At 41.5% G+C, this 20564-nt stretch overlaps 1 protein-coding gene across 1 annotated transcript; it reads right to left on the reverse strand.

The window, feature by feature from the left end:
- Nucleotides 1-562: 562 nt before the first annotated feature.
- On the reverse strand, nucleotides 563-20168 carry LOC118433356 (tumor protein p53-inducible protein 11-like). The gene is made up of 6 exons (XM_035845217.1): nucleotides 19539-20168; nucleotides 3237-3330; nucleotides 3119-3145; nucleotides 2875-3055; nucleotides 2374-2531; nucleotides 563-2213 (listed from the first exon to the last, which is right to left on the reverse strand). Exons 1-6 carry the CDS (start codon nucleotides 19829-19831, stop codon nucleotides 2055-2057), a joined length of 912 nt encoding a protein of 303 aa, XP_035701110.1. The 5' UTR covers nucleotides 19832-20168; the 3' UTR covers nucleotides 563-2054.
- Between the last annotated feature and the right edge of the window lie 396 nt (nucleotides 20169-20564).

Consider the following 20564-nt stretch of genomic DNA (forward strand, 5'->3'; position numbering starts at 1 on the left):
GTTCTCATGCATGTTTGGCTGTTTAATTATGTAAAACCAACAGCATAAAGCGAGCCGATGGACACATATACATTTCTTAATGTGTGGAATACGCTACAACGTCAGAGTCCATATTAATTATCCATAACGAACGAATACTTTTCTTGATCTTTGAACACGAACGATTGCAAATATTGCGCTGCATGTTCACAAATCCTGACGTAATTTAATTTATAGTAGTTCTGGTGAAATCCATTAAACCCATTACTGAGTGATACTGATTTTTTGCCGATACATTGACAACGTGTCAAAATTTCAATTCTGAACTCAAGTGACATTTTTTTCAAGGGTCAGTTCCTGTTTACTTAAAAAGTAAGTTTACGTGTCGTGCCACACATAAAAAATGCTGAGTTGCGTAAGCGGAATGCAAAAAACAACTCGTATTTTACTACATTTTCGTAAGAAACCTTGTAAATTTGGGATGAAAACAATTTCAGAGTCTTTGTTGTTCATTTGAATACTTTCTGAAATGAGCAGTAAATAAATTCCATTCAAAAATAAGAAGAAGACGCACAACCAAGAATTGGACATGACAAACATTTCCATTTATTTTCATAAATTACATGGACACGTTTAAATATATGCTTTGCTAAGTATCTACGAACCTTAAATTAGATAATATGCTCCATCACCAAAGTTGAGATTAACTTACACTTCACATCGTTACGTTGAATCCACATCAATACCGTATCGATTACGAGCGTGTGATCAGTTACCTACTCGAGGACATGAAATCATTTCCATTATTTTATAACAACATTTATCTGAAATCCAGACCGTCTCGTGAGAAGGTGAGACTCAAAAGTGAGGAGATGCGTGCTAAAAAGGCGAGTGTTGCCTTTCACCTAAATTCCTCGTAAATATATTTGACAACAATAATGTAATGTATATATAACACTTGGTAATCCATAAATATGTAAGTATTTATCTGTATAGCTCTATTAACATTTAATCGTGTAACGTCCTACAGACCATTAATTGTTTTCATAAATATTATGTTCTGTTCTTATCTGAAATCACCACAGGAGTTCGACGAGTGCAGCAGCATTAGATAGATTTGATAGAAATTCAAGTCTGGAGAGGAGACAGAGAGGATATACTTTTCCATGTACATTATACATACGTATTTATTTATGTGCCTATTTATGTGCGTGCAACTACACCTCGTAATAATCAGCTACAGGTCCAGCTACGTCTACAACACTTGGGTTTCTCTTCAGATCATCTAGATATCCGAAATCTTTGAAATCAAATCACCCTCATAATGAACTAACTATTTATAGAAGTACAGGAAAGTTAGCGTAGTTAGCTCTTTACCCTTTACTCGATCGTCAGTACTTGTAACATGATTATGAAAAGTAAACTATCAACACTTTTTTCCCCTCACAGGATTTTGTTCTTCAATACGATTTGTTCCATCAATGTACAGAATTTGTTCACGTATTAAATTTGTTCTTCTCGTTTGTCTCAGCAGAGAGAGAAAAAAAGAGAGAAAGCATTCACCTCATGTAAATTTACATTAATCCGGGAAAACGATTTGCTTATACGCATTCAGAGACAGAGTGAATACTATTTACCACTTGTTCCTTTTTTGTTCTGGAGAGAAAACGACCAATTCGAATTACACATTGCCTGTGTACATATGTATCAAATTCGAATAAAAAAACTATAGACGTGACAGTAATTTAGGAAATGATTGTCTCTAATGTCGACATTTATGTAGATAATATCTTGTTTTTTCCTTATTATTATATAACATCACATATGCAGTACCATTCATTCGTTCGTCCTGATGTAGTAAATTTGTCGTAGAAGATTCTACCCATTTCTTTCACATGGTATGAAAATTTGGCCAGTTATTTCTCGGGTAAGAAGATAAGTACTTAGTAACACATAGTCGTCAGGTTGGTTATCATGAGTATGTAGAGGAAATTATTAGCAATTCAGCTTGTGGGTAAAGTGAGATGATACGAGGTTGGCTACACTAATCTAAGCATACTAAGGTTTCTTTTGTCTCATTCTCTCCGGTTCTGATTGGCCGTGTTGTTGTGGTCCGAGGAGACGTCTTTGTACGAGGGTGACTTTCGCAAGCCCGAGGTCGCAGTCCCCATTCGGTAGAGATACGTGAAGGAGACGATCAGAGTCAGACCTCGAAGTCCCATCATCGTCAGACCCTTCAGACACACACAAAAGTGAGCACAAGTTTGGGAAAATTTCCGTAATTGGAATCATCTATTCCATTTATGGAGCTGAATCTCAGCATTGCAAAACAAACGGAGCGGAATGAATGAGTCTGTTGTGCTGCTGGGATGGATGTACGTAATGTTGCCTCACCTTGACATCCACCAAGGTTGACCACTGTCCAGATCGAATGGCATGCAACAGATCCACCGCGCAGAGGGAGGAGAAGTGGAGAAGAATTGCCACCAAGGTTGCCCTCGTCACCATTTTGTCCTTTATGTTGAGGAATTTCCAGATCAGATAGGACAGTGCTGCGGCAAGAATATGTATGGCATTAATTAGTATAGCGTTGTCCCAATTAAGCACTGGGTCTGAATGGGAGTCGTTAGTATAACAGTTAATTGCATAATAATTACTGGCCTAGGCAGGACCACATCATCATTTTAGTCCATTCATGTTTCATTCATGGTTGGTAACAGATATGTATTTACAATATTTGGGTGAATGATTAAACGAGAGAGTATTTTTACTAAAAATGTGCCATAAAATTGCACTGAACCGTGGAAATTTGTAGAAAACTGAATATTCTGACCCAGTTTGACATGACCTTGCTTGACACTAGGTGATTACATGGCGTATCGATATCCCGCTTACCCAGCATGGTCACCGCGTAGTACTGCGAGGGAACGTAGTGGGTGGGAGTTTGCACGCCAATGAGTCCCAACTGAGCCGAGCTTTCCGGAAGGAGAATTATGAATCCAGCCTGAAATGCAAGAAGTGAAGCCAGAAAACCCTGCCAGTTCCAGTATCCTTTCGGCAGCTTCAGATACAAGTGCTGCGAGGGGATAACGACACGTTAAAAAATTCGGATTCTACAGTGAAAAAGGGTTGAACTTACCTCATTGTGTCCCAAGACTTGGGAGATCTAAGGAATTATCACTAGTATTACTTATGGATTACTAAGGATATGCACTTATCATAGAATAATGGATAAGTTGTGACTCGGTGGTTCGTACCTTGGACCTGTGAATATCTCCATTGTCCGTTTCTCCCACACCCAACATTTTCCTGGTTTTGAGTCGAGAGTGCAAGTCCCCACTGCTATGTTTCCTACAATAAAAATGAGATGCTCGCCTTGTAAATAAATAAGTTATGGCTTTTTGCATTAAAAACGTTGGCTTTAGAGATTTTCACGTAAATATTTCACCAACACGTTGCCGTGCTTATCATCCCTCTCACTTAAATAAGGGATTACTCGCAGTCGAAGCGAGTAATAGAATATCGAGAAATAATCTAGTAAAAGAATAATGAGGGCAAAGTGAACTTTGCTAATTTATTAAATTATTTACATACTAAAAGGATATTGTATTTAGGAGTTGCCTCCATCCCAACGAAGTGCACCAGCCTTGAAACCATTTCATTTCTGGCAGTGAAAACTGTCATTTGACCTGGAAAGAGGGATGGCCCCACGACCAGGAGAGCATGGTATGAGCACCAAATACATATTTGTATTTGCTGGACCCTGGGCATCCAATATTCATGCGACTTTTATACAGTTATTTACTCCACTTCCTTTTGCTTTCGAGTGGGCAAACAGCCGAGTGGAAACCATTGGAGTGAGTTTAAAGTCGAGATCACAAGATATGTACACACGAAGCTATAAAAGTTGCTTCCTCGCTCGTTGGCCAGAGTTGGATTAATCTTTTCGTCCGACTCGAGTAATAGATGCTTTTACCACGTCGTGGATAAACAAAAGCAACGATTTTCACTCTTCCCAGAGCTGCTCCCAGCCCTTGTTGTGTTATCCCTCTTGGAGATCAACCATAATTCATTTTTGTGTCATCACCATCCCGAAACTCCATTAGTTTGGACTCGGGAAAAAATACTTGTTCAATTTCTGACGAGGCAAAAATGGAAGGTGAAGTGCCATCTAAAATATTCATATTTTTCCTGCTCCTCCGTCCATCGGTTTACGGAGAGGATGGAGTAAGTGGGTGGGTGGATTTGGCTCTGGAGAATAAATCATGCCTATAAAAATCATGTTTCATTACATTTCCTGTGCTATACCTTGGCCCAAAGTGGTTCGAGGGCAAGTCTCATCACTCACTTTCACCAACTTATCATCTCTCTCCCCTTCAACCACCCAGCCAGGAGTGGATCGCAAAAAGAAATACAAATGAGTTGCGGATAGATTGATTGAAATAATGATGATCTCCTTCTTCTTTGGGGATCCAGTTACCGCCTCTATAGTTTTGTGTACACAGCACATGTTGGCATTGGCGTGGAGAAGTGACATCCATGTGTCTAGTTTATACCTGCAGGGAGAGCAGGTAGGGTTCTCCCAAAATTGTGTGTCATAACGCACCTTTCACCAAAATTGATATTTTGTTCTACACAAATGGGACCTATTAGGTGGCATTATTATTGCTATTAGACGCGGGGCGTGCTTTTGATTGTGTGTAATATACACATCAGCGTAATAACGGAACACGTAGAGAAATCGTTACAGTAAAGGTATGGAAGATATTCATATGCATGCCAAAACACCACCAGTACGACGTACCACACACGCCACTGGTCATGAGGTCATGAGGACACGGAAGTTCTTTTTTAACTTGAGCAACAAACTACCCTGCCAATTAAGACAATTGGATATTTTGAATTTTTATGAAAGCATGAATTCTTTCAGGCTTGCTCGAATAGGTGAATAAGATCAAAGCTTCAATCAACTTTGATGTTTTTGTAAAGGAAACATCTCTGACCCAACTTTCCCTAACTTTTCCCCTGGAAAGAGGTTCCTGCCACTTGTTAGCATACCGATGACTGGACCCGAAGTCAAGAGACAATACGTGCATGTATCACTCTTCTTTTCAACTTTCACTCTGTGCGAATCCCGTATTTCGCTCAGTAGAGCATGCATTTATTACTAGTTCATCAGTAACAGGACGTGGTCGCATCATTAGTTTTTTGGATTCCCTTCAACTCCACGGAAAGTTGAGAGATGTGTGCTTTGGACAATGAAAAATTGCCAAGTGGATGGAACGAAACATGATGCCATGAATCTTGCGCTGTCAACAGGGCTGTTTCCTCATCTTGCATTTCAACTTTGCAACAAATTTCCTGCCATTCGTCCCCACACACAATTGTGTAAGCATACAGATCTACATATATAGGGTCCAGAACGCTGAAAATGCAGGTATAGAAGCCTACCACCCACTCCGACAGGCTGTGGACAGAACACTAAACCCACCGTCCATCATCTCAATTTCAAGGAAATTGAGCCTTGAACGGATGTAGATCAAGCTTCTGGTAAAGTATATATGACGAATACATAATGCTGTCGATGACACGGAACTACGACGCACAAACTAAAGAGCATCTGAATAAAATATTTGAGTGAGTGAGGACTTTATGCACTCCAATTATTCTTCCCTTCTCATTGTTCAAGGCCTGCCTACGCCTGTTTGGAAAATGCATTCCAATGTAAATAATACAGGCCTTATTGTTGGAAATGGTTATTCGTACATTAAATGAAAGTTTAAGAAGATACGCTCCATTTCACTTGAATGAGGCACACATCATGCATGTGCACACACAGAGGGGCGAGATACCTGCTGGGAAAGAATCTAAATCAGTCATGTTGCTAAATAAGCAGCTTAAAAACTGACATTTCACTTTATAGGGTCACAAAAAGAGGAACTATAATTCCATTTCCCATCAGTTGCTATATGCCATCCTTTCAATTTAAATTTAAACCTTTTTCCATTCTATCGCTTCCTCTGGGTGATCAATTTTCTCTCTCGCTCAGAAAATTCGTGCTGAAATTTCTGGAATTAATCGCCCCTTTAGACACGAAGACGAGAAATGGAGAGATGTGATGAACGTATGGCTGCTGCTGCTCTGTTCTCACATAGACAATTAACCATATCAAATCTACTTCACTTCTGAGTCTGAATGAGATCCAGTGTCGACGACGACGACGACGGTGGTGCAGTGCTTACAGTCTCGAAAATACAATGGAACAATAAAGTAGAGCAAAGATCCCATTTTAATTTTTGGCCGTTTATGTACTCACATAAATATGTATGCACTTACCCAAATACGAACAAACTACGCAGTGCACACGGGGATTTGTGCTTAAATGCCACTCCCAGGAAATCTACGTTCTCTCTCTCCCTTCAGAAATACAACAAATTCTGGTCCAAAATTAGTTTTGGGGAGAAGAAGAAAGCCACAACATGAACGTGTACAATTTTTAATCTTGCTGCTTTACTTGCTCCGCTGATGATGGAGTGCAAAAGAAATTTGAATGTCGTCCAATGCCTGTTTCTTTCCTTCCAGAGTGGAGCATTAAAACTGTATGAAAGCCTGCTTTTCGACGAAGGAGCCGGGGAAGAAAAAGGAGAAGAGACAGTTATCAGAGAGAGAGAGAGATAGAAATTGTTTTATTTCCACTCAGTCGAGTTACATGCACGGAATTATTTTCAAGGATGGAGTGGAAACCATTCCGCATAAATATTCATTCCTTTATTTTCAACCAGAATTACAACCCAGCTCCTCAGCAGGCGAGTCAAAGCCGTGGGAATATGTAATGGCGGATGAGATCAGTGGCATAACAAAATTGAGTCCTACTTTCATTTCGCTTGGATTTGCACATGCACAGCAGAAATAAAGCATCGCACCAGCTCAGAAATAGGTTTGGCATTTTCCACACAAATAAAGAAGAAGAAGAAAAAGAAAGACCGTAAAAAATCTACTTATTTTCTTTCCCTTTCCCGAAATGCATCACTTAAAGGGAAACAAGTAAGTATGTGTTTGTGCACTTGGTTGTTTTACTGTGCCTGCAATTTATCTAAGGAGGCTTCAGTAATGGCAATCAGCGAGTAAGTGAGTGCATATGTGTTGTTGTTTGTATTGATTGTACAAGAACAAGGATTGGTCGTCCCTCGTACATTTTATCCCCACGACGAGCCTGTTGCTGCCTGCCTGCTTTCTCTTCCGCCTCTCTGTTTACACCGAGAACTTGCACATCCATCCACTCACTCCCACCACGAAGGAAGAAAGTCAGAGATGAAGAAGAGACCACACGATGCTGTCCATGTTGGATCCTTGGTTTTATTTTGGTGGCTGGTTTCCGTCCTCCTCCTCCTTCTCGACAGCCTTTAGTGCTCGCACGAATTGTAGTTGCACAACGACGACGACGTGTTTTACTGGGAGGCATTTCCCGAAATAAAAGCGGAATAAATCTCCTTCAGCCGCGGCTCTCCCTCTTCATTAACCTGCCTGCCAGCCAGGAAGGTATATAAATTGTTATCTCTTATCTGTACATACACGTCGCATGATTTACTTTTACTTGAGTTTAGAGAAACACATATCTTAACTAGGGTCACTGAAAGATAAGACAAACCGTAAAGTTGGACAGGAAAAGATAAGCTACTTACTTACATACACTTTTACTCTAATCGATAACTCGCCTTGTGCAAGTTTTATCCTTATACTTTGGATAAGAGATGCTCTTTCCCATGCAGGTCACCATTATTGTCACGATGATTCCGCCTGGTTGCTGATCCTTATCCTTATTTTATTATTTCACCATCTCATCTATGCTCCCAGCGCTATTTTGCATATGTTGCTTACACTACTATGTAGGAAAACATGTATTTCGTTTAGCCTGCGGAACACTCGCCTCGAATTATGTACACAAATAGACGACCAGTTGAGACGTTTTTTTAGACCTGCTCGTCCGTATTGACAATTACCCGTGTCGTGGAGATGATTTGCCCACCGTGAATGTGAGTGAGGATGCCGTGGGTTCTGAAAGCTGTGGGGAATCCGGACAACAAAAAAATTAAAAATTATCCCAATTCCTGGCACGATCCAAATCCCAGATTGTGAGTCAGAATTCCTTTCACTGCTCTCTTTGTTTCGTTCGTTATTGGAGCGACGGGGAGTTGATGAATTTTGATGCCAGAGAGAGAGAGAGAACTCGTTACAAGAGGAGAAGTGCATTCGCAGAGAGTGGAGTGGAAAAGTTTGGAGTGGTTCAGGGAGAGAAAGTGGAGAAAGTATTGGCTAAAGTGGCCCCAGCATCACCAACCAGCTTGAGTTTAGTCTATTTTGAAATTAAGTCCAAACAGCGAGGACCAGGAAGTCCGCGAGGAAGCGACACAGCATATGAACTACGATTCTGGTAAATAGGTACTCCTTTACTGCTGGAAGGGAATGAGGTATGCAGTTCCATCCAGCGTTTGTATGTAGGTAGTCGTGGTTCTGCTCAGCTTGTTCTGTGGTGGCAGCCAGTTGACGTAACGAGTCCATTACGTGATTAGCAGATGCTTTTGATCTCGGGAATCAAGTGCGGAAGGAGAAACGTGGAGAGAAAGCAGCCACCACCAGGAATCTGCCCCTCAATTGTCCACTCTCCAAACGAGCTGCTCCTCACAAAAATTGAAAATAGAATGAAAAATGGTGACACGGGGGACGTGGCGTGTCTCAATTCTGAGGAAACGGATGAGACGACGACGACGATGTAGGTCGTAAGGAGGTGAGTGAAAGTGTGCACTTATTACATTCAGTATCGAAAGTGTGCACTGATGGAGTAATAACAGCATCAAGCCAGTAAATGGGCAAGTTCAAGTTGGTAACTTAATAACAAGAGAGACGGGCTGGGAGCGGAGCAGGATTATTCCGAGTGAACAGAAAGGATGCAAAAGGGAGGATAAAATCCGGAATAAATCTGCTTATCAAAACGGACTCGAGCCTGGTATGCATGCAACAAGCGAAAAAATCTTTCAAAAATAGTGGGGAGAAAGAATCCCATGGCTTGGGAGCGTTCTTCCTCACTTAAAAATCGATCCCTTTCTACTCCGTCCGGAGTCCTTATTTCGTTCCAAGTTTTTTTAATGCATCGTAACGCGAGAAGTATGAAGAAATCACTGGGAAAAAATATGCATTTTTTATGGCAGAATTTATTGTTCATGCCTGACTTTGCCTCATATTTTAGCACACATTTGCGGGTTGAGAGTGACAGAGGGAGAGGGAGAGAGAGGAAGGGAAACGTCACCCGCATAATTCCTCGTGGCACAATACAGGATAAGAGAATCCCTCATAGATTCAACCACAAACCTTCCTATCACGTGTCAGTTGGAGGAGAGGAGCATACGTTTGTTGGCGTTTACGACCTCTGACATTCCTCATTCTTCCATTCTTCTCCATCCCGATCGAACCAGCCCAACCATGGAATTTATGGACTGGAGTGACATTACTCAGTTTTTACGAGAATTTCTAAATTCCAAAACCTACACCGCAAAACCACGACCACTCCGACCCATAACCACCGTGGCGTCCATTTATGCCTTATATTTAATGTGATTCTAACCATTCTCGTAGTTCAGCAGCAGCAAAAGTGTAAGTTGTTGTATGCAATGATGCTTTCCTATCTCCTCTGCCCCCTCCCCACCCTTGCCAAAAATACCGCTTTTCCCACCACATCAAAAGGGAGCTCGTATAGAAATTGCTTAATAAGATTTAGCAGTCCCTTCAAGTGCAAGTAATTAGGGGAAAGTCTAACGCTATTCATTCAGGTGTTGTAAATATAACGCTGAGAAAACACTTTCTTCTCATAAAAAGAAACTCATATTTTTTTTGTAATTAGTGGACCAGTCGAAAAAATGGGAATATTGCTCTCAGAAATATGTGTATATATTTCTTTGCGAAATAATAATTAGTGTGCATATGGAAGTAATTTTCTCCAGAAAATCTTGACCTCTTTTTTCCTCAACATCCGACCAAGAGCTGTAAATAAAATATGTGTAGTTTTGACAAATCATCAGAAAACCTTTTGTGCCCTGTTAATAAGAAAAGTTTGGAATGAGTTAATTTTTAATTTGTCAAAGTGGCATGCGATCTGATTTATTCAAAGATTAGCTCAAGACTCCGTCGAGTTTCCTATACATTTAAATGAATGGGTGGGATGTACATACATTAAATTGACGTCAAAACTCGCATTCAGTCTCCTGTTTTGATTTCTGAAATTAAATGTTCTCATAAAATGGGCCAAATTTAAAGCCTTACGACAAGCTTTCTGTCACCAGGATAACAGAATGAATTAAGATCAAGCCCAGATTTTTCAGACTTGTGTCTTAACCTTTCCCTGGGCGAGGAGGTTTTCCCTTTTAACGTGTAAGTACAACGTCGTTTTGTGAAAAATATCTAAGTACTGAACAAGTTTCCTAATCTATGTACCTGAATAACTGGGTTGACGCTTCATTATTAAACTGTCCTTCTCTCTCGAGCGCTGACTTACTAAAAGTTTATTTCTAGTTTTGTTCTATATTTCTTGCTAAAAGTTCAATGTTTAGTTTACAGACTTGATTTAACTCGTTTTTCTAAGTTTAATTTCACAAAATTAAACAAGTTGAGAAATTAGGATGACAAAAGTTTGAAGGAGCAGATCATCTTGCGTAACACTTGATGTGTAATTTAAAACGATATTACCCCAACAACATTTATTTTACTTACAAAACGTAGGACAAGAATTGTACACTTGGGATGAGAACAAAAAAAATCGTCAAATTAAATCCTATCGACAACCTCGCTCTCTTGGAGTTAACCCCACATTATTTTTTCCTAATGCACAAAATGAACCAATTACTACTTGACTGTGAGGTTTTTATTGCCTGCTTTTGACCAAAGTGGGAGAAAATCCATATACACACGGAGACATCCATATATCGATATATACGCATATGTAACACAAAATGTCCATGATTTCTTCTTCCCTCACCAACTTTCTCCCAGTTCTGTCGCTCTTTCTGAATTTACAGAACTGCGATAACGACGCCTCGACCAACAACGTGCCTGACTTTGTCCTTCTTTCACCTTAATTGCCATTATTTCTCTAAACTCAGATCCCTACCAAGTCCTGAACAAAGATGCCGAACCGCAGTCAGTCGCCCTTCTATTCACACTAATAAAGCAGATTCATTGCAGTCGGTGGCCCCTTTGTGAAGTTTTTCCAGCCGACGACAACGACGATTTGTACGCCTTATGTCACACACACACGCCGTGTGTAAACCACGACAAGGACAACTCTTGCCAACCTGTCTGCGTAGGTAGATAAGAAATTTATATTTATTTTAAGTGTAATCTAATGCCCTTTCACTCGAGTTCTCGATCCAGCCAGCCAGCAACTCGACAACGTTGCCCATTACATTATTAAATATTTTGCGGACAGCCAAACTTTCTCCGTCTTTTCTTCGCCAACTTACTTCCCACAATGACACGACGGTCGGCGTACGGCTGAACAACGGCACAACCTACGATGACACGAGTGAGGATGAGTAAACGGCCAAGACTTTGTTGGTTGCGGGGGGAAGAACGGCTCAATTTATTTTGCGATTATTTATGATTATGCCTAAAACGAGGGGAAGGTAGACACCGGATGGATACATTATTGCCAAATGCAACACACAAACTTTTTAATAAACTGCTCCAAAATCCTTATTGTGCTTTGCGTTTTGAGAGAAAGGTGCCTCGGGAAAAATGATGTTTTTTGCCCCTTTTTCCAGATTTCTCTAGAGAGCGAAGGAGGATGTGACTATACACATTTGGTAAATAGACTGGAAGGAAAAAAAGGGTTGAATAGCCGAGTCAATTGAAAAGAGGTGAATCCCGCAGAAAATATTTTTCTGATCTGATAAAAAGTTTATTTGGTTTACAACGGAGATTTGGAAGAGAATAAAGTCCAGTCGAGCGAGCGAGTGTGTGTGGCGGACTTTATATCCATTGGCATTCCTTTATTACCGCATTGTGAGGAGGAGGAGGATATCTGCGGAGATGAAAGATCACTTCGACAGGAGAAGATCCATCAAATTCAAGTCCTTCTTATTCAGAAGAGATTAAATACTTCCAATCCACACCAGGCAACCACGCAAGCAACAATAACCAGCTCTAAAGAGAAATCTAAATCGAAAATACATTCCTGGACCACATTTACATACTTGGTCGGATTTCTGCTCCACCATTTCTCAAACGAAACATAACTATTTTAAGGCAGATTTTCCTCCTTTTCTCCTTTTCCCAAATATTGCGAATATTTGCCCGAAAGGGTTTCCGGGGTAGAAAAAAATATTTATTGTCGGGGACAATATCTTACTTTTTCCTTTGCATAATAATCTTTACATAAAGTTACTTTATTCTTTGTAAAGTAAGGATTTCAACGTTTTGAATGCATATTACTTATCGTCGTAACGTTATTTATACAGTGTAATTTATATGTGTTACTTTCGAGTGAAGAATAACTTGTTTTTCTTTGGTAAAATAACATGTTTTGGATGCCTGAATTTATCCGCTTTTAGGAAAAATAGCTAGGGAAAAATAACGTGTCGGAACTCTTGGTCTTAGGCATTCGAGCACAACAATGGGCTAACCCCGTCTCAAACTGACTGCTCAAAAAAATGTTGGACAGATAATGAAAATTTTTCATTTCTTCTTGGGAGGCGGATGTGTATGCCGAGGGGCGGATGTGTGCTATCGTTCGTATCGTGGTATGCATGTCGTAGGTATGTCTGCCTTACGTACAAAGCTTGTTTTTCTCTCAAACAGGCTTCAACAAGTTTGAGCAAGAACACAATCTGAATAAACCTGGAATGCTGTTCTTGTTCTTGTTCTCACAGAATGTAATACACTGCCAACCAACGAGATTCTTGATTTGATGGTCACTTTACGAACATTTGGCTGAAGGATTTTAATTAATTTCACTTCTGCTCCTGACGGATGAACTGGATCGCCATCTTCTAATCTCACAATTGGAGATATAGCATAAAAAGAGTAAAATATAAATGGACTAATTCACTCATGAGGGAGAGAGAGCGAGCGAGGTAAAAGTGGAGAAAGTTGGGTAATCTATTATGATTCGATAAGTGGAGAAAGCATTAAAGATTTCCTAAGGGATCAATTCCGCTCAGAAGAGAATGGATTACGACTTTTGTTCCCGAGAAGAAAAGAGCTTGGCACAATTCCACTGTGCTCCTCGATTCCGCCTCTGTCTCCCAATCCGAACCCTCATATGGCTGGCTATGTGGATACAATTATACCCCTAAAAACGGACCTCTATGTATGTATGCGAAGGGTATAAATATCATCATAAAATGGAACTGCACTGTCCAATCCGTTATGCAATGTTAGTTTAACAACCGTGAAATTGGCACGCTGTTGGATGTGAAGGATTGTGTGGTGTGAGGTTGTTGGTGGTGTGTGTATAATGGAGAAAGTGCAGCTTGCTGGACAAGGTGCGGTGTATGTACATACGACTTATATGATTCACGTTACGACGACTACACGTATGTACATGTCACGTCGAATCGTCGTAAGTTGGTTGGATTTCTTGCAATGTGGTGGTGGCCGTGGTTTTTGGACCAAGCGGAGGAAGAAGAGGATTCAATTTGGGACAATTGGACCTAAACTTGTTCACCATTGAATACATGGAAAAATCCGGTGTGCTTTTATTCTCAATGGTCAAGTCAATGTTTGGTTTTCTCTTTGGCTGGCTGGCTGACTGCTGCTGAGAGCGAGATGCGATGTGAAAGTCGCCTGACACGTTTGTTATTGTCGGCTTCACATACTTCCATAATGTACGACTCCTTCGTGATGTGTTTGAGGACATGAGATGCTCAAAGTAGCTGCTGGGGTGCGTGCATGGACACAATTCTCGACGGATATTGGCCCCCAATAATTATTATCCTTTGAAGAGATAAACGATCACGTGACTAATTATCTCCTCCTCCTGTCACCCACTAAACAACAAAGTTCACCTACTCGCTTTCTCTCTCGGGTGGGATGCATTATCGCTCGAATCGTGGTGGACATGTTTTCAAAGATAAAACGGAGAGAAAGAAGTTGGCCGAGGAAGGATAAAGTGGTCGGTCACTAAAAATCAAATAAAGTCTTGGACGGACAAGGACACAAATCAGGTTTATGTCCGGCTGGGTGGGGGGTGATGGTCGGGTGCAAGAAAAGGAGCTATATTGGATTGATGTGTGGTGTGTGATGTCATTTTTTATATATTTGGGAAGTGAGGAAAGTGAGGATCACGGAGACCACCAGCCAGGAAGAAACAGTTAAAGGTAAAAATAAAAGAATTTAATCGTCGTCGCCATAAATTGAATCGTTCCAATCCTTCCATCGTAGTATGTACCCTTAACCCCAATGGGTTCCTCTTTGTGGCTCCCGTTTTTGTCAATCATGCAATCCTGAGTGGTTCCAGAGGAAGGAGGAGAGAAATCGATACCCATAAACAACCAAATGTAGAAACTGTTTAAACTAACTGTCTTTTTACTTGGTTGCTCTTTAGCCGAGACATTTTAGAGAAAGCGTCACGCTTAAAAGAGCTCAAACTACTCCTGCCACGAGAAAGAAAGTGGAGGACGGGTAGGCAGCCGGACGAGAAAACAATGGGAATGCATATGGGGGTAGAATCTCTCCAAGATCAACAATGCGCCCCACTCACTTGGCCATGAATTTCTAACTAATAGAGGTCCTTGAATAATAATGCGGTCGACTGATCCTGAATTTTTCCCTCTTGATCCAGCCCTGGTATCGCTTCGCTAAAAAAAATGAGGGATAGCAGAAGAAGAGCTTCCGATGGCTTGTTAGACATGCGAGAGCCCAAGTCTGTGCTTCTGGATAATTGAGCTCTTGTTTCCCTCTTGAACATTCTCACACGAGTGAACAAGAAGTCCTCTTTCATCCTCACAATCGAGTTTGGAAAATGCTCATAAAGAAGTCGAGTCCACCAACGGAACACACGCGGAGGAGAGATGAATGCGGAGAAAGAGCGAATTTCTTGTACAGAGTCACTCGCTAAATTAAAGTCAAGTCTCATCACTCACGTACACAAGGTTCGCCTCGGCTTCTTTCCTCATACTTTCTCCTCCTCCTCCTCCTTATCTCATTTTCCGCTGAAGGGCTGACTGACGACTGTCTACTTAGCCAGCCAGTCTCCTCTCCGTCCGTCCCTACTACTACGGACGGAGGAGAAGGTAAATCAGTCCCGTGCCAGCGCTGGGAACATACTTTTTGCCTCGAAAATGTTGCAGATTACTGAAGGAGCGAGGAGTAGTGTGGAATCGAGTCGAAATCAAAATCTGGGCCAAAACCTGGACGAGTTTTCTATTTATTCCTCCTTTAACGAGATGATATTCCATCAGCAACAGTTACACGTCACTCTGATGAGACGAACAGGCCAGGAGAAAACCCTTCCATTAACTTTTGATTTAGACTTTATAAGCGCATTACTTGTTAAATAAATGAGCAGTAAGCAAGGCTACACTCATCCTCCATCCACTCCACTACTTGACTCTCCTCTCAAGCATGCTTTTACTTACGGAAAGACAAACTTCAAAAAGTCAAAGATTATAAAATACTACATCCATTTCTCTCCTCCTCGCCTCGCCGAGGTTTAAGAGGAGGACTTTTATTATTATAACCACTCGGGGTGACCCTGCTCCTCGCCAGCAGTGGGTCCTTCTCCAACTCGTCCAGAATTCTTGTCAATATATTCGCCTTTGTTGAAACGTGGCTGGATGGAGAGGTGAGCCGACTGACGTGATTTCACTCCACTTGCTTTCTCCAAAAGTAATAATAATATTGTTGTTGGTGGTGGTGGTGGTGGTTGCGAAGGGTGAGAGAGTCAAGCCAGGTAATCAAGAATATATAACGTCCCCGCCACCACGCCATACATAGTTCCGCAGGCTGTTGAATTTTAATTACGTCTGCCTAATGAGCTTTCTCTTCTCAGCAAGTAAACTAACTCTTCCAATCATCAAATGAGACAAAATAAACGTGAATGATGCAGATGCAGACTCACACGGCGCATATTTTCCCTATTTGCCTAACTAGGACCTATTTATCTCTCATAACGGGAGGCAAAAAGGGATCACAACTTCTCCTTGAAAACCTTCCTCACGAGACTGCGGGGCATTTTGAGCGTTAATTATTTAATTGAATTTGATTTCTTGTTTGATCTCTGCAATCCATGATGATGTCCTCTTTCTCTGGAAGCAAGATCCACACGATCTGCCAGCCAGGAGCTTGAGCTTCTATTTATACACTTCACCAAGAAGCCGTCTGGATGATTATCTTGAAATATTTCTCAACTTTGCCAACCCAACTTGAGAAAGGGTGCTGCAAACTCAAACTATTATTAATGACGAGAAGGAGAAGAAGGAGGAAGGCAACAAGGCACGATTGTTCTAAAATTTGCTGCCGTTGGCCTACATCTATTTACTTATTATTTTCTTTTACATGGCGGATGGACTAGTTTACAAATTGTTGAGAAAATAGTTTCAATATTTGCTTGAATTGTTTAATTCGGTTCGCTTCGTGGAAATGAAGAGGCACAACAGGACAAGCAGAAAGCAGCCAGTTCTCCATGAAAGATGAAAGGCTTTCCAGAGAAATAGGCAGGAAAACAAAGAAAGAGGTTTCAGAAAGGCGGACTTTCTCTTTGCTTGAATACGTTTTAAAAATGAGGTGGAACAAACCCGTGCGTTCTGAGAAATATGATCGAGACTTTCAAATTCTTTGACATCCAATAAGTCCAATGCTAACTTTATTGAAACGCAATTATCCAAATGGGTCACGTACCTACGTGGAAAATAAATCCGTAACGAGGAGCAAGCAAATGTGCTGATCAGTGTCACATCATGTGTCATGATCCAACATGGATGGATACATACTCGGATAATATGCCTCGTATACGTATTAAATAGGATTATTTAGTTATTCGGTGTGGACGCCGCTCTGAGTGACACACTCCCACGTGGCTTGTCGATCGCACAAAGGTTTGGGTTTCGAAATTCGCGAGTATTTCGCGAGGAGGTGGATATATTTTAATTAACTCCGTTGGGATTACCAATTTTGCGATACCAGAGCCTCAAGGTATTACATGTTGTAAGCAGTCAATACGTACGAACAGAGTGAGCCAAAGGGTTTCACCACACGCGCTTAAATACCACAAAAGCCAGGTTAACCTACCGCTCGAGGCACGGCGAAGGTAACCTGACCAGAAAATTTGGAAAATAATGAACCAGGAAACTTTGCGCACTTTGATCTTATCCTCATTAAATTTTAAATCATGTCGTTATTCGTCCATGCTCGACCACACGACTGCCCCCACCACGCCAAACTCCGTGTCCTCGCTTTCCCAACTACATGGCAAACAGCTCCGCGTTTCATGCAATTTGTTGATATTTACTGCACAAAGTTATAAATCCGATTACAAACAGACCTCGTGTTTGTTCGACGTGAATAACTTCTCGTTGGGGGAAATGAAGCCTTTAAAAGACACAAAGATGAAAAAACTTGGGCAACATGTATGCATACACAGTTCCAGTTTGGCCATTATGCAAAATTCTTGCAAAAATGGTGTACTCTCTTCATGCATGCATACATAGACACAAGTTCTGCAATACATGTTGCGCAAATTGACCGGAAAATAGTCGGCACGCGGATTTGATGTTGATTCTCAACAACTGCAACTCTGTTTTCCTATTACCGTTAAATTGAGACGGGTAAATCGTTACAAGCAAATCTGGAGTTATGATGAGTGCCCTGGTTGTTATTGCCACTATTGAGAATATCATTTTCGAGTTTATTTCCAAACCAGTTTCCGAAGAGAGTTGCTCCTTTACGGCGGCTCATCCGCAGCCGTGTTCCTCCAACCAGGCAACCAACCAACCACCACATAATGAGACCAATTACGCATCAATGCATGCAAAATTATTACACCGTGCGAAACATGAGGAACGCGAAGGACAATTTTGAAATATTACGGTTCGCTTGCTGCTCTCTCCACAAATTGTGGAGCACCAAATTTTAATAAGTGCGAGAGCTCTGGCAAGTTCTCGGTTTGAAAGTTATTCGCCGTCTCAAAATAAATGTCACACATTTGGAAAACATTTCTTCGAAAGTGCAATAGGGACGGATTTTGACTACACAAACATGTTTCCTCCAAGAAGACAGCGTACATGAGTAGACATACCCTTTTAGGGCTTCAAATCATGAATACATTTATGCACGTGCATCCCATTGTTTCCTTTCTTCGCACTTTCACCCACCTTTTGCCTGGCAGAAAGTGTACATGTTTTCTTGCATGATACGTTGTATGCGGTTTATTGTAGTCGAGGAGTTAATATTCTAGCGGAGTTGTGTAGCTGAAAAATGAGAATGTGCGTGTTAAGGAGAACCCCGAGTGTGGATTGGCCTGGATCATATACGGTTTTTCCTCCCACCTACTTTCACCCGTGGAGGCAGGCAGGATGGATGGGAGGTTAGGCTGAAGAGGGGATGGCGAAAGTAGGCGAAAACGAGATAGTGCGGCGAGGATTGCTGCTGCTGTTTCAAGAACTAAAATTGATTTGGGCAAGACCTCTTCTGCTTCATTTCACTCACTCACTTCCTGACACACCACCACGTTCGCTCCTCCACTCCCCTGCTTCCACACAGAAAGGCCAGAAAGAGAGAAAAATGTGAAAAAGGAAAATGGAAAAGTGATGCTGCCTCCACATCCTTCTTCTCTTGATGAACTCGGAGAAAATTGAGAATCATTGGAAGAGCAGATTGCCAGCAAAAAGTTAGAAGGACGACGACGACGACTGACTGACTGACTCGCTGTTCTTGTGTTCTAACCTTCCATCCATCCACCCACAAAAATTTATATAACTCCATGCAAAAAAACAGAGAGAGAGAGAGAAAAAAAATCAGTTTACTTTTGTCGCTTTGCATTTTTCGAAACATACGTGTGTTATCTAATCCAATCGGTTTTGATATGTAGCAGTGAATACAAAACAAGCATGCATGCATGCACACACACGTCAGGTCGTACGTACGTACATATGTACATACAAACGCAACGATGACACATTGATCCAACCCTGACACATCATAGAAAATTGGTTTTGGCCCAAGATCCCGTACCAATTTCGGGCGATTCTCTCCAGAGCTTTTTACTCTTACGAAGAGAACAAGAAAAGAACAAAAAAAAACCGCAGCCGTGGAGCAGACCATGAATGCACGCCAACCTGAGCACCTTGAACTTATTGCTCTACAGGCTTTTAAATATTTGCTGCAGTAAAGTCAAAGCAAAAGAAAAAAATGCTTCCATTCGGTCGAATTCTCACTCATTTTCTGATTATTTTCCTACAGATTAGACCGAACAGTGTTGAGTGCTTTGCAACCCGATGAATATTGTCATGACTGAAGAATTAGTGGAACAGGAGCGACAGCTCTTGGGTAATTCTGAGCTATTGGGTACTCACCTCTCGAGCTTTGGTATTCTCCCCAGTGGGCTCTTATCGGACTTGAAATGGCTGGGCAGCGAGGGTCGATCTTGGGAAAGAGTGCTTGGAGCACTGCCCTCGTCCCCAGCAGGAGGAGGAACCACCACCCCCACGACTTCTTCGACGGGTGCGGTGATCGTGGCCACCACGTCGGCCATAACTTGTTGCGTGAATTTCGCCATTTCCCCAACATTGCCACCACCACTGCATTCACTCCCAACACTCTGGGCGTCGTCGACAGTCTCAACTTTCTCCTCCTCCATTCTTTCCATGTCGATGATGAATCAACAAACTCTCACTCTCTTTGGGAATGAATATTATTTACCGACCGTTTCCAAACAGACGAAAGAGCGAGCGAGACGGGATGAATGAATAATAGAATATCAGTGACCTTTCCTTTCAAAAGCTTGATTTGACTTAATCATGTGCCCCGGTGGTAGGCATGTCTTATTCAGTATTTGCGACAGAGAAGGTTTTACTGGGGGTAAAAGATTCTGAAGCAACTTTGCTCTTTCTACTGCTGGGTATTGCAAATCTGCAGATTTAGTTGAAGAGAGAGAGAGAGAGTGAGAGAGAGAGAGAGAGAGAGAGAGAGAGAAGCGAGGCTCCTGCTGCTGTGTCCGTACTAACCAAACTCCCAACTTTCTCCGGGGTTTTATCCCCAACATGTTCTCATTTCCTCGATTTCTTTTATTATTTGAGGCAGTTTTTGCCCTTGCACACAGTCGGTTCTTACTCTGGCACTGTGCTTTTCTGCTCAGCCCCTACTCACTCTGTTAGTGCTCTTCTTTTATCATGTTCAGTATCGCATCACATTATATTATTATGGAGGAGAGGAGGAAATGGAATTGGAGAAAGTGGAAGCAACAGGTCACCCAATCCACCACGCTCAGCTCCTTCTCGTACCCTTCGTCGTCTCCTTGTTCGACCATTTATTTATCTTCTCTTAATAACAAAGTCCCAGCATTGAGACTTTGTTTGTCAGTACGTGTCCATGTTTTAGCG

Source organism: Folsomia candida, unplaced genomic scaffold (assembly GCF_002217175.1).
Source record: "Folsomia candida strain VU population unplaced genomic scaffold, ASM221717v1 Fcan01_Sc048, whole genome shotgun sequence".
Taxonomy (NCBI): Eukaryota; Metazoa; Arthropoda; class Collembola; order Entomobryomorpha; family Isotomidae; genus Folsomia; species Folsomia candida.